Source organism: Carcharodon carcharias, chromosome X, assembly GCF_017639515.1.
Source record: "Carcharodon carcharias isolate sCarCar2 chromosome X, sCarCar2.pri, whole genome shotgun sequence".
Classification (NCBI taxonomy): Eukaryota; Metazoa; Chordata; class Chondrichthyes; order Lamniformes; family Lamnidae; genus Carcharodon; species Carcharodon carcharias.
In genome coordinates, this window is record NC_054507.1 from 16,482,661 (window position 1) to 16,497,654 (window position 14,994).

General features: G+C 40.7%; 1 protein-coding gene across 1 annotated transcript in view; it reads left to right on the top strand.

Annotated features, from left to right (window-relative positions):
• The window catches only part of LOC121273208 (sodium channel protein type 8 subunit alpha-like), a 228,576-nt gene that overhangs the window by 118,387 nt on the left and 95,195 nt on the right, over positions 1 to 14,994 (top strand). Inside the window, exons 11-12 of the mRNA XM_041180199.1 lie at positions 4,997 to 5,269; positions 10,963 to 11,346. Coding sequence (XP_041036133.1) covers positions 4,997 to 5,269; positions 10,963 to 11,346 — 657 coding nt within the window. The remainder of the gene's footprint in view (positions 1 to 4,996; positions 5,270 to 10,962; positions 11,347 to 14,994) is intronic.

Consider the following 14,994-nt stretch of genomic DNA (forward strand, 5'->3'; position numbering starts at 1 on the left):
GACTCAATGAAAGATGAAGATAGGTCCTTCTAATGAAACAAGACTTTGTTGTCTTCAAATTCTTTGTAAATGTTGAAGAATGGAGTCTCCGGAACTTCGAGCAGTTACATTTCACAATGGATAAAAGCATAAAGCTTTCTGAGCTTAAAATGTCAAGAACCATACATATCTCTCTCCTGTTACTACTTGTGACAATTCTTGTTGTTATTACTTCCATTAGAGAAAACTGCCAAAGAAGTTGAGTGAAAAAATAACCTGGGTTCATTATGTTGCACAAAACTCTACTTAGAAGTCAAGTCCTTTCATTGTGGATTAAATGGAACAACAGGTTACCATAAGATAGTTGGATTTCGGTATCCTAACATATGGCAAAGAACTGGATAAATCCTTAATACCCTACTTTAACTCCTCAGAAGGAACTTCCTGGGGTTTTACATCCCACTTTAGGTTTAAGGATGAATAATGCCTGACTTGGCTTGTCAAATTGTCTTGTATTTAAGCCACGTATTTAACTTGGCTTCAGTTAGGTTACCCTGAAGCTGTTGGGAGACTGAATTAACGTTTTCTTGCTAAATCATCAAAGAAGAAACCATGCCACAAAGTTGTGCACTAAATGCATATCACAACTTAAAGGTCAGCAGACGAACGTTTGGCATACATACATAATTGCAATCCAAGTTACTGAGCAATTGAGTAGCAACACATTAATGGAAAGAGTTACTTAACAAAACAAATAGTAACGGTTGCTCAAGCAATTTAGTGTATTACTGTAAATCAGCATGGACACATGCTGAGTAACTGTAGTGGTGTTTGGAGTCTGAGGTTATAAATTGGCAAGGTTAATTTGAGTAATTCCTTAAATAGCTGACAGGTTACCAGCCTTGAATAGTCAGTCTATCAAAGAGCTTGAGTCTATACGTGTGTGATTAATAATGTTCGGACTTCATCCTCATGAGCATTATGGTTGAGTAAATCTCCTTTCTTCCATGAGACTTGGGTGTTAGCTTCTGGAGTGTTTAGTTGATAAACCCTTTCACTTATCTTTGATTTCAACAGAACCCAGCTGATGGGCAAATGACTATATCTGAACTGGTTTCACACTCACTTTTCTCAATCTCAGACAATTCGGTCACACTCTTAGCTCTACCTGAATGGCTGCAATTTAACTTCAAACCTTTAAAGGGAAGGAAAGGACTGAATAGCCTCTTCTCACTCTGTCCTTTTTTTATTCGTTCATCACTGGCTAGTGCCAGTATTTATTGTCCATTTAAGCAGGTCTGGAGTCATATGTAGGCCAGACGGTAGATTTTCTTCCCTAAAGGGACATTACTGAACTAGATGGGCTTTATGACAACCGTTTCATCATCAGACTTTTAACTGCATATTTTTATTGAACTCAGGTTTCACCATCTGCTGTGGTGGGATTTAAACCCAGGTCCCCAGAGCATTTCCCTGGCCCCCTGGATTACTCGTCCAGTGACAACACTACTATGCCACCGCCTCCCCTTTACTTGCTAAGTAAAATAGATAGCAGAAGAAGAATGGAAATAAATGTTGCCTTCTGGTTAGCATAAAGACAAGGAAAGATTTTTACTTCAGGCAAAGACAAAGAGAAACTCGAATTTGATTGAACAGCATGTCAGAAGGGCTCACCCTTTTTATGTATCATTCCCAACAAGTCAATACTGAAGCATAGATTTCCAAAATGGTCAGCTCCACTTTTCCAACCCTACCTCCTTACTTTTAATAAAATGGCCTGTACAAATCTGAGAGGATCATGACCTGTTTACAGTTCATTAAGTGCTTCTTCCCTGAGCCCGAACCAGGTATAATGCCTTAATTGCTTAAAAATCTCTATTTAAAGTGTACTTTCCAGAACTCGGTTCAGCAGCTGAAATCAATATTGTATGGCCATTCTCTGGCAGTTTACATGGTATTTCCTTTACCAATTTCAAAGGCAATGCTTTGGCCCTGTTCCTACATTACCATAAATCAAAATGCTTCACAGAGGATACCATTGAGATCCTACACTAGAAAGATAGATTAATAGTTGATCAGGGACAGTCTGTATAATTTTTTTCACTGTCTACTTTTATGGAGGTTCATTGAATTGAATTTTATAATACTACAAAGTTGAATAATAAGTAAGAAAGGCTTACATTTATAAAGCACCTTTCACAACCACTAGACGTTTTACAGCCCATGAAGTACTTTTGAAGTCTCGTCACTGTTATAATGTTATCTAAGTTGAATCCAAGCAAGCTCCTGCAGTTTCTAAATCAGCCAGTGGTAGCAACATATATGTGCCTGGATCACAAGCACTGAATGAGAAGAGGCCATTCAGTCCTTTCTTTCCACAGACTATGTTCAATCCATTCCGTTGTGGACTGTACCTAGCTAATTCCAACACTTGAGGAAAGCTTCTGCAAAGTTCCTACCTTCCTCCCAAAGGTAAATCAAACAAAATTCCAGTTAACCATATATCTTACCTCACTCATTCATGGTGACTGCCTTCACTGGCATGACATTCCCAAAGTCTTGGTGATTCAGAACCCCTCACATTCCTTGCAGCACAGAGGGATCTCTGTCCTTGCAGCCCCTAAATCCCACTTCAAACTATTCATCCAGCCCTTTTCACAGCTCAGCAAAATAACGTTGACAGCTTTAACATAAAAGCAAAATACTGTGGATGCTGGAATGCTGAAATAAAAGCAGAAAATTCTGGAAAAACTCAGCAGGTCTGGCAGCATCTGTGGAGAGAGAGAAACAGAGTTAACATTTTGAGTCTGTGTGACTCTTCTTTAGAGCCCTGACTGCTCTCTTTGGGATTCTATTCCACTTGTCCAATGCGAGAGAGAATATTCTGCTCATTTTGAGATTCACTTGAACCTTGTGAATTCATTGCTTGTGTCCTCTAATTCTGCACTCAAAGGTGACAGTTAAATAACATGTTTTCACCTTGTGTCTCTCAACATTTTAAAAACCTTGGATCACGTTGTCTCTTAATCTTTACAGTGAATACAAATTCCGTTCTATAATCCTCTCTCCATGACGTAGGACCCTTAATTCCAGGAGTATTGTTGTCTTCTCCGAACAATCTCCAGAAGAGCATTGTCCTTTTTAAGATAAAGTAATCGAACCTGCACACAGTCTTCCAAATATGGCCTTATAGAAGATCAGAATACCTTACCCAACCTACAATCAAATTATCTTGAGATGTACACAAGCACATAATTATCCATATTGATTAAAGCTCTACAATAGCTGGATGCTTTCAATGAATGTTCAACAATTGCGTCCAAATCATTTTCCTTTCCACCTTTGCTGATCTATATCTTTTCACTTGTGCACATTCCATCTTTCCTTTTCTAGTATGTTTAGCCTTGCATTTGTCATATCTTATATTGAGCGTTAAATCAAAAGAAAGGTCCGCTATCTTCTACAAAGGCAAATACAAATCCCTCACCATAGCTAGGATTGTGTTACTTAGCCCAATTTTATTTTGAGCTCTTGTGAAGAATTTGATATAAAGGGTGTTCTCGCAATTGAATCATACGTGGAATTAAATATAAATGATGTTGTCCATTCTATGTTGGAATTACTCTCTATATTGGAACTGAATATAAATTCTTAATGCTTAAGTCACCTTTAGTAGCCAAGCTAAAAGAATATTCTTCTAGACAGTGTAGTGGATGCATCACTTACCAGACAATGCACAACAACAAAAATCAGAATGAGAGGGGAGAGAAGTCTTAAAAATATTTTAACTAGATTCAAGCTATCAAAAAAAATCTGTTTATTGTTGCAATTCTCAGTGTAAGAAAAAAGCTGAGTGGCAGTGAAAATGTTTAAGAATTGTGCGTTGCGTGTAAAGTTTACCATGCCTGAGGTATTTTGTAAAGTAGAGAAAGCAAGGAATAAAGGAAAAAAAGCTATTTGATTTGACAAGCCCAGTCTTTTCACAGACTGTAGAAATACTGTATCATGGACTCGATCCAAATTCATTTCCTGAAGGAAGGTTCTACAAGGTTTTTCACTGCCTCCAACTCCCCACCAAAACTGGTCTTGCGATATTCCAGAACATTTAGTTAACCTTGCAGCCTGAATTTGTCCATTTTGGCCATTTGCTTTTTATGACCTACTACTCCCATGGCTCTCACAGCTCAGGAAGCATTGGGTTTAAAATTATACTGTACAAGTATTAGTATATAAACATTTAATGTATTTGCATGAAATTCCTTTACTATTTTACTGGAGACATATAAGTCTGTTAAACTAAACAAGTTAATGCTTCTGTTAAAATAGCAGACAGACTAATTTCCTGCAAACACCCTCAGCATTTTTGTACAGCATATTTTTAAGGCCATTGTGTTTCACATAGTACTTGGTCAATTCCATCACACTTATCCATACCAGCCTTCATTTCTGTTTGAAGCAGTTAATTGTCCATTTTTAAGGCAGTAATCAAAGCAATGTAAATTGCTTTTGCACTGAATCTGTTCCACATACCTGCTACTTTTGAGCTTTGCTTGAAATTTGTTAATTTGGTACTTTTTCTGCACTCAGTTCAAGTCAAGTATCCTACTTGCATTTGAATAGTCCATTTTTTATCTTAAATCAGGCTTTGTGAGCAGAAGGTAATTTAATTCAATAAATCAGCTCTGTACAAATATATGCCCTCTGCACTAACCTGTGCTCAGCCTAATGTACTATAATCTATGCTGCACATTTCTTGTGAGCTCATGACATTTATGGAATGCAATGTGGAGTTTTACTCATTAGAACTGGAGTGAGATTTCCCAAATTCATTTTTTTCTTTCAAAAGTTACAGTTGTCGTAGGCAAAAAGGTTTCAAACCCACATTGTTCGCCAACTCGCCATTTCACCCAAAGCTCTTCAAGATCACTTTTATTCCTTTGTCACATACAATCTGTGTAAACTTTTCAAGTGAAGCACTAATTCAAACATAACTCTGTTTTTCTCTCTGTGTGACCAGATGGCTGCTGCGGCAGCCACTTCTGCAGGGACAGTCTCGGAAGATGCGCTTGACGAAGATGAAGAAGGAAGAATGTCACAAAGCTCGTCAGAGTTGTCAAAACTCAGTTCGAAAAGTGCAAAGGAAAGGAGGAACAGGCGGAGGAAGCGGAAACAGACAAGGGGGCACTCGGAAGGGGAGGAGAAAGGCGACCATGAAAAGATTTTAAAATCTGAATCTGACAATGGGATCAGTAAACGGGGCAGGCATTTAATGAAATACCCCATGAACCAGGTACAGTGATTTCTCTCTTTGTTCTGGTTATTATGCCATACCATGGAAAGTGCATTCATAACGTGGCCAAACATTGATTATCAGCCTGTAAATCCTTCCAATACACCTGATGGTAGGCAGTAAGAGTGGGAGAGTTTCCTGGCCAGCCATCCTGCAGAAGGCAGCAATAAACCACTGCAGTACTTTGACAAGCATAATCATGGACTGATCAATGGATGTCCATGGTCGCCAGCACTCTCTTAGGGCATGGGACATGAAGGAGGAGAGGATTATGCTGTAAATGGCGATGAATAAAAGAGGCAAAACAGTCACAATTGCGTACCTAGGCCAGCTGACTTTTTTATTTGTTCATGGGATAGGGGCATTGCTGGCTAGGCCAACATTTAGTGCCCATCCCTAATTGCCCTTGAGAGCTGAATGACTGGCTGGGCCATTTCATAGGGCATTTAAGAGTCAACCCCATTAGTTGTGGGTCTGGAGTCACATGTAGGCCAGACCAGGTAAGGATGGCAGATTTCCCCCCCTAATGCACATTAGGGAACCAGATGGGTTTTTACAACAATCAGCTAAGGTTTCATGGTCATCATTAGACTTTTAATTCCACGTTGTTTTTATTGATTTCAAATTTCACCATTTGTTGTGGTGGGCTTCAAAGCCGGGTCACCAGAGCATTACCCTGGGTCCCTGGCTTACCAGTCTAGCGACAATGCCACTATGCCACCGCCTCCCCTAGCTAATGGCTATTCTGTGGCAATAGATCATTGGGCATATATTGTTTAGTCTTAATAAAATCGCTGCTGCGGAAAGTTAAATAAAATATGGAATAATGAATTTAGCAGAGATTGGTGAACCAATTATCGTAATACATTTTGTAACGTCACCTCTGAATGCAGTAGCAAAATTGCTCAGTAGCCTAGTTTTCTGCATGTTTAAGCTCCAGAGTTCCACAGATTGTAGTGGTCATTGTACTTCAGAAATTCCCCAAACATATGCATTCCCATCAGTTTCCTTACCACACAATATAGTCATGCATTGAAAATTTGAGGTGGATAACCTTATTACCAACGTTGCTAGGCTCCAGGTAGAATACAAAAGTCTCCAGAGGTGACGAGCCATAGATCCTTCCTTATGGAATAATACCAGGATTTCACTTGGAAATGGTAGCCTGCCAATTCTTGCCGCAGTGTGTTGGCAACTGCGGCTTTAATGGAACTGACCACTCGCTCCATTTCGGACATATTGGTCTCCATGCTCTGCATGAAGCCATGAAATGAGTTGAGGCTGGACTCCTCTAAGTTCTGGGCAAGTTCCATTGGCAAGCTGTCCAATGCATCAAGCGTTCCCTGGTCTACACCCATCATCCTACTTTAGTAGTCTAGACTCAAAGTCAGCATCTCAGTTCTCTGCAGCAGAGCTAGTATGCAATTGCATCCTCTGGCAAACTAGGATCTGTGGGATCATTGGAAGCCATTGCATTACAAAGTACTTCATTTTACCACTGTACTACCTCCATCCACATTGGTCTGTGAAAAGTAACTCTACACACTAGCGTCAAGTTGCAACATCAAAATCACCAGACTTGAAGGGCTTGGTGAGGGAGCACCTTGGGGCGGCAGTATGTTTTCACATAGCGTGATGGCACTGTGTCAACAATTTACTGCATTGATACTTCCCAATCTTGGCTGAACTATAGAAGGAGGCAACAGACTGAAACATGCAGGAGTGAATTTTATGCCTCCCCCTCCAACCACCATCTACCTCCTGCGCCCCCACCCCCCCAACCACCACCGAGCATGTTTTCGGCAGTGGGGGACATGTACAATATGATGGGTGGTTAGCCCACCACTTTCCCACCCACCCCCAATCTGGTCCCCATAATATGATAGGGAGGTGGGGGTCGAAATTGGCAGCCCACTCCACCTGTCATTTTGAAGAAAATCAGAAACAGGTAATTGAGCTTGTTAACAATAAGCCAATTTACCCAAGTATTATGCTGCCCACATCAGAATGTGGCTGGCATGGGCAACGGGTAAGAGTGGGGAGTCCATTTCTTCACCATTGAGGTGAAAAAGCAGGAAGTGGGTTTGCATCTTCTGATGGAGTTCCCTGTGGGCATTGGGGGCAGCACTCCTCCCCCCCCCCCCCCCCCCCACCAAGATAGTACCACCCCGCCCCCTTTGTGTCCCCCCATCTGGCATCCAAAACCTGACCCCTCCACACACTTCGCTGCCCTCCCTAGGGTGCCCGATCCCTTCCCACCCTAAAAGCTTGCGATTTCCCGGAGTCCGGGATCCATTGCTCGCTTCCTCCTGGGGCCTGCTTGCAGTCCCCACTATTGAGCTGTGGCACTGCTGGAGCTGCCAGCCAATCAGGAAGTTCCACCCTCTGCCTGTTAAGGTTGCTGGCAGTGTAACATCACTGGAGAAGGTGACTTTTTTCAAAATTGGTCGGTTTGGAACCAACTTTTGTAAGGGGTGGAGGTTGAACAATTCGCCAGCCTGCAAAATTTAGCCTACAATTTCTCACAGTGAGTGATTCATCCATAATTGGGAATATTTGGCATTAGATGAAACTCAGTTAGGAAAATATTGTTTTGTGTGGCGAGACACGTATGAATGTATGAATTTGGCAATATTCATTTATTCGATTGCTCCAGTTCCTTACATTCAAAATCTAGAGAAATTATTTTTGCTAATCTATTAAAGGAAGATAAAAGCAAAATACTGTGGATGCTGGAAATCTGAAACAAAAACAGAAAGTGCTGGAAAAGCTCAGCAGGTCTAACAGCATCTGTGGAGAGAAAGCCAGAGTGTCTACTGCATTTGCTGCTCCCAATGTGGTCTCCTCTACATTGGAGAGACCAAACACAGACTGGGCGACCGCTTTGCAGAACACCTTTGGTCTGTCCGCAAGCATGACCCAAACCTCCCTGTTGCTTGCCATTTCAACACTCCACCCTGCTCTCATGCCCACATGTCTGTCCTTGGCCTGCTGCATTGTTCCAGTGAAGCTCAACGCAAACTGGAGGAACAGCACCTCATCTTCTGACTAGGCACTTTACAGCCTTCCGGACTTAATATTGAGTTCAACAACTTCAGATCATGAAAACTCTCCTCCATCCTCCCCCCTTTCCAATTCCCCCCACCCCCACTTTTTTCAATATTCATTTTTAATTTTTATTTTTTATCCACTTATTTTTATTTATTTTCATTTTTATTCATTGTTTTTTCCCCATCTTTTATCCTATTTTTGATCTTTTCCCCCACTACTGTCCCCTCCCCCCACCTCACCCCCACTAGGGCAACCCCCTTGTCCTGAAGGGTCCAGGGCCCTAGTCCTGCAATTACCACATTCTGCTTTCTGATCTTAATATCACTATCAGCACCTCCTTTAGCACTAACCACTACCATTAACACTCCCTTTGTCCTTTAGTTCATGACATCTTTGTCAATCTCTCCTTTGCCTCCACCTATCACTGCTTCACCTGCTCCACCCCCTCCCCCCCTAACCTTACACAGTATAAATTTCATCACATTTTTACTTCTCTTTAGCCCTGAAGAAGAGTCATACGGACCCGAAACGTTAACTCTGTCTTTCTCTTCACAGATGCTGTCAGACCTGCTGAGTTTTTCCAGCAGTTTCTGTTATTGTATTAAAGGAAGGTATTTGTTTTTAAAAGAAAACAAATCAATTTCAAGCCTCAAAATAATTAAATTCTAATGGACGACATGGCCTTGAAATTATGGAATCATAGAATCATACAGCACAGAAGGAGGCCATTCATCCCATCAAATGTACGAATATTATCAAACAAATTCTGAATGCAGTTGTATGAAATCCATTTTAAGAGGAGTTAATCTGTTTGCTTTAAATATGCAGGTACCTCTGTCGAAATAGTGGAAAAAGCCATTCCATGCAAATGCATCATGTTCCTATGAATATATAGCACAGCTTCATTTCAAGGCTTCTAGTCTATAGATACTTGCTTTGCTAAATGTTAGTATCATCAGTTCTTTTATCTGTGAGTAACACCATACAAGTTGATATTTTAGTGCTTCTTCCAGGTGAAGCAGTGATTTACCTGTACTTCTTTCACTTTTATCTACTGTATTCACTGCTCACAATGCGGTCTCCTCTAAATTGGGGAGATCAAACGCAGACTGGGTGACCACTTTGTGGAACACCTTCACTCAGTCTGCATGACCCCGACCTTCCTGTTGCTTGCCATTTCAATTTGCCATCGTCCTCTCGTGCTCACATTTCTGTCTTCGGCCTCCTGCATTGTTCCAGTGAAGCCCAACCCAAGCTGGAGGAACAGGACCTCATCTTCCATTTAGGCACTTTACAGTCTTCTGGACTCAACATTGAGTTCAAACTTTTCAGCCACGAACTCTGTTGTCCACTTTGATCCCCCCCCCCCCCCAAGTACCAGTCTGTACCTTGTTCTCATGTTTTTGCTTTTGGACAGCGCAGACCTTTATTCTACTATAACACATTCTGCTATTTTGCTTTCAGACAGCACTGACCTTTATTCTGCTATTAACACCTACACTGGATCAAAGCTTTTGTCTTTAATGCTATCATTACTACTCCTTTTGTCTTGTGTTCCATGACATCTTTGTCATTTAATCTCTCCTGCCACCCCCCCCTAACCTATCCCTGGTCATCTAGTTTGCTCCACCTGCCCTTACCCCCACTTTTTAAACAGCATAATATCTTCACGTTTCTACCTCTCTCTAGTTCCGAACAAGAGTTATACAGACTCAAAATGTTAACTCTGTTTCTCTCTCCACAGATGCTGCCAGACCTGCTGAGTTTTTCCAGCATTTTCTGTTTTTATTTCAGATTTCCAGCATCTAATTTGCTTTAATGATACTTTTGTACAACCTTGTAATAGTTAAATTTTCCAGTAAAACTCGCTGAATGATATCCCAGACCTTTATGGCACCCTCCTGTGAATATTGCCCTCAGCCCAAGTGATGTCATGAGCCCACAAGGGACTGAAGTGACAGCTCACAAGCTAAACATACATAAATGGCCTCCAATTTTCTCTGGCCTTTTACTGCTATTAGACACAGAGAATGTAAAGAGTGTCACCTATCATGTAGATAGCTGCACTGGACAGCTCAGTTGGTTAAATTCATTACCCATTGTAGAACTGAACCATGGCCATCAGAAAGATCCAAGGTTTTATTCCTGTCTTATGCGGCGTTAGCTGATCTCATGTGGGATGACAGTAGAGGCAGCTACAAGGAATCTCAACACCCATCTACCAGGGATCAAAAAAAATCACTCCTAGTCGCTGCTCCTAATCATGATTTTGTGATCCTTGCTTTTAATGACATGGGCATTAGGAGGCCCAACTATGATGATTAAACTGCTTTCCTGGCACTCATTGTACAGACTAATATGTGAATAATGGGGGATGGAGGGTGACCAGATCTTGTGGAATTAATGCTTTTGACAGAGGAGTGGGGAAATCAAATTTAACGGAGACCTCGGTGTTGTGAATCCCTCTAAATTTGTTCAAGATATAGGTTTGTAACAAAGAGAAAGGTCTACCATTCCCAAGCACTTAGATCCCTCATCTGGAGAAGCGTAAACTTCATCTTAAAAAATGTTACTAATATTTTTGAGTCAAAATTATATCATTAGGTCAATAGTTAAAAAGTGTATTGTTCTTCTTGTTGCAGTCTCAACTGAGTATTTTGGGGTCCCCGAACCTAACTAGATTCGACAGCAAAAGCAGTATTTTCAGTATTAGAGATCGGAAAGAGCCCGGTTCGGAAACGGAATTTGCGGATGATGAACACAGCACGGTGGAAGAGACAGATGGCAATCGGAAGAATTCATTGTTTGTTCCAAACAGGGAGCCTAATAGGAGGAACAGCTACAGTGGCTACAGTCAACCCAGCAAGTCATCGAAAATGTTTCCAGTTCTTCCAGTCAATGTGAAAAGGAACAGCACAGTGGACTGCAATGGTGTGGTCTCACTTATCGGTGGCCCAGGAGCTACCCTACCTGGTGGACGCCTACTGCCTGAGGTGATAATAGATAAGGCAGCTACTGATGACAGTGTAAGGAAGTCAATAAGTAGATCAGTTTAGGCATGGCGGTCTAACCTCTCTGCATTTATGTATGCCGCCCTTCCCGACAGAGGATGCCATTTAGGAATGGAAATTGGTTTGTGCAATAGAACCTACATGCCCTTCTCCTAAGTCCAAATTGTTACCTACTAGTGAACATGCTGAATTGGGAACCTGTAAAAATATCCCCTTCTGAAAATGACCTAGGATGAATAATCGCTATAGAAACCTGAATCTTTTTCCACCCAAAGGAAATGTCTGCACTGATCTCTAGCCTACTGCTTAATTTATATTTATAAACACTAAACAGCACCACAGACTTATGCAAAGTATTTTAGAAATGGCATAGATGGTCTGTGTGGACTGACTCTCTTCCCCTCTCCTTAGTGGGTTATATCGATTTGCTACATCATAAAAGCTAGAGATGGGTCAAGCTTTCTTGTGTTGTACCCTTCCTCATGAAGAACAATTTGGAAATGAAGGCAAAACAAAAACCCCTTTCCATAAAATGAGAAACAAACAATGTATTGACAAATTAATGCACAATACATCTGTTAAGGAAATCGCCAAAGGTTAAATTCAGTGATTTTACGCTCCCAGTGAAGAGTCATGCTTAAATGAAACACAGGAGAATCAAGGCTCCAGTGTTGTAGTCCTATCTCCGACCACAATCTTGCTGAGGGTGGTCCTCACTGGGAATGCAAAATTACTGAATTTACTAATATCACACACTGAAATTTCACTCCAACTGAGATCAATCATTGTGCCCCCTAATGTTGACATTTCTTCCTGTGATAATTCAGTAATCTAAGACTTAAGAAAGCAATGTATTCCAAATTGTTTGGGTGGAAGAAAGGACATTTGTTCAGGCTTAGTACTGATTACATTCTAAGGCATTTTCTGAAATCCTGCAACCAGCATTTAACTCCCCACTTCTCTGTCTCTTTCTATCCCCCTCATCCAGTGAGCACATGTACCTTCAGGTCTATATCTGTAGAACTAGCATGCTGACACAGCCTTATTGAAGCTTGAAGTCTGATGCATGGAGCATGGGAAATCATTTATACATAGATAAAGCTAGCAATTTTGCACTGATCTAAACAGACAGTATCCTTTTCATTTGTGCTGTGTAAAAAGCCATGTTTAATAAGGGACACAGCTGATCTGCTTCAAAAGGCCAATTTTTGGCATTATGGTCATTACTAATTTTGCATTGCACATTGCAGATAATTTTATGCCTCATTTATATTGGAGCACATGCAGTTGCTTAAAATTGCGTTTGTGATTTTGCGTTTCTGGACACTGTCCTTCCTCGTGGAGTGGACAGGTGGGAGTGGGCAAGGTTCATCCTGGCTGGGGCTGTGAAAATGATGACACTGACAGCAGGCACCACTGCAGCACAATTTAATTTTGCCACTGCTGTTTAAGCTCAAAGGTGGTGAATGAAATTATTTGTGAGGTGGTGCTCCTCAACTCTAGGAGCAGTTGTGTGACATCTCATTTATGTTACAGTGCTGTGTGTAAATGGAATGCAATGTTGATTTTTATACATTGAGCCAAAATTTGGTTTTACTGACACAGGTTGTTTAATCTTCCCCCAAATAACTGCTTTGTAAAATTGTTTAAAACTATTTTCCTTTTTTGTTAACCAACTAAACTGGTAACTTTGAGCCATTTGGATGATCTGTGTAAAACTCAAGAAATTGCACGAGCCTTGTTTTTTTTAAGACATATTGAGGAGCTGCTCCAGTAGTACATCCATCACAAAGCAGTTTACCACCAAGCACCCCTTTGAAAAAATGAAATAGTTGTGTTCAAAAGGGCCACATTGCTTGGAAACCTTTATTTTATTGGGGTGGAAGTCAAGGGACGAATGCTGGGTTTCATTGTAATTCATGGCATTCGTTTTACATGCTTGGTAAATGAGTGGGAAAAGGTTTGCCAAATGCTTTCGCACAAGGGCATGTCCCAGTAACATCCTTTTGTTTATCTGCAATTTTCTTATTTTTTATATATTTTTGTTCACTCAACAAATCCTGATGACATCATGCTGATACAAAGCACAGTTCTATCCAAATACAGGTAAAATGGGTCATATTTGCTGTTTGTGATGGGACAGAAGTGGTGCAAAGGGGCCACCAAGCCTAGCCGTGAGCAGGAGCTGAATTAACATAATCATTAACCTGGACTACTGGGGCAGTTAAGCCATTGAAACTACTTACAATCTTTTCATCTGCTCAAATTTTCAAAATATCCTGTTTATAGATTGTTTGGTTAATTCGTTAAAGTGGTTCTCTCACACATTCAGGCTCAATCACTTTCAAAGAACTCTCCCCAAATGATGTAATCAGCGATCCTAATATAAACAGAAATATATTTTACCAGCAAAAAAAAGAAAGAGGCGGAAAAAAAATACAAAAGGTTGTGAATCGTGGTGAAGCTTTGCTCATGAAACCTGAAGAGATTTGATTTTTAACTGACTGAAATGACAAAGGATACTATCTCTTTAATTATGTCTCGCATAATGCACGAACCTAAACTGTTTTGATGGATGTTGGTTTTGCACTATATGTGGACCAGATCACACTCAAACAAGGATTGTAAAGCCCCGCCACAAGAGGACTGTTGTAGATATGTAATTAGTCCATTTTGCTTTAAAGCATTCTGTGCTGATTCTAGTCAGCCTAGATTGATAGATTGAGCCTCCTTGAAATTAGTGCTGTTGGATAACATAGTACAATGCTTAATATGTTCACCTTAAATTCCTATCTCTATTGTTTTAGCAAAGATGTTAATTACCTATTTTGAATGTTATTTATAAAGGAATTTAAGCAGAGTGCATTAAACATTCGTACTCTCATACCTTGAGGCATAATTTCAAGATCAGGGCTTAAAGACACCATTGTTAAGCATTGCGCTATTTTGCTAAATCGTTTTCTTTTGTATTCTACCCAGACTTGAAGTACATGTTTGTGCTCCAGGTATTGGTCTTCAGAATGATGCAGGGCCTGGAAGACCCAAGTTACATTGCCAGTACTGTACATGGGAAATGAAGCTTTGTGGATGCCCAATGCCACCTAAGTGCTCCATTTTAGTGTTAACAGAGAAGGCAAAAGGACACTGTTAAAAAGATAGATTAAATTTTTTTTTAAAAATCCAATGGACCATCTGGAACCTTTTTAAAACTGTTTGCACCAGTTGTAGTTTACTGCAGTCAAGGTGCAATGCTGAGAGGTGTTCATCTTCCTCTTTGAGATGGTCTCATTTTGGATAATTTCCCCACTCAATTCACAACACTGTTTCAATTGATGCAAGGTAGGAACTGATTCCCATTGACACAAAACGTGTCATGTCACATAATTGAACTATAAATGAATTGAAAACAGCACCGACGCTGGTGCAACTTAGCCCAGGAAACTAGAAGGCATCTTTACATTTTATGCTTCTGCAGTTTAGCCATGGGAGATCAGAATCCATGTGTCAGCTCCCCATGTTTACATTGCTGAAGCCAGCTCCCTTATCACTTATACAACAAAAACATGGGTCTGAGCTGAAAAACATGACCTGAATTTAGTGATCTAAACTCATGGAGCTGGTGCAAGGATGTTGCTCTCTGGTGGCTTGGAGAACCGATGCAGC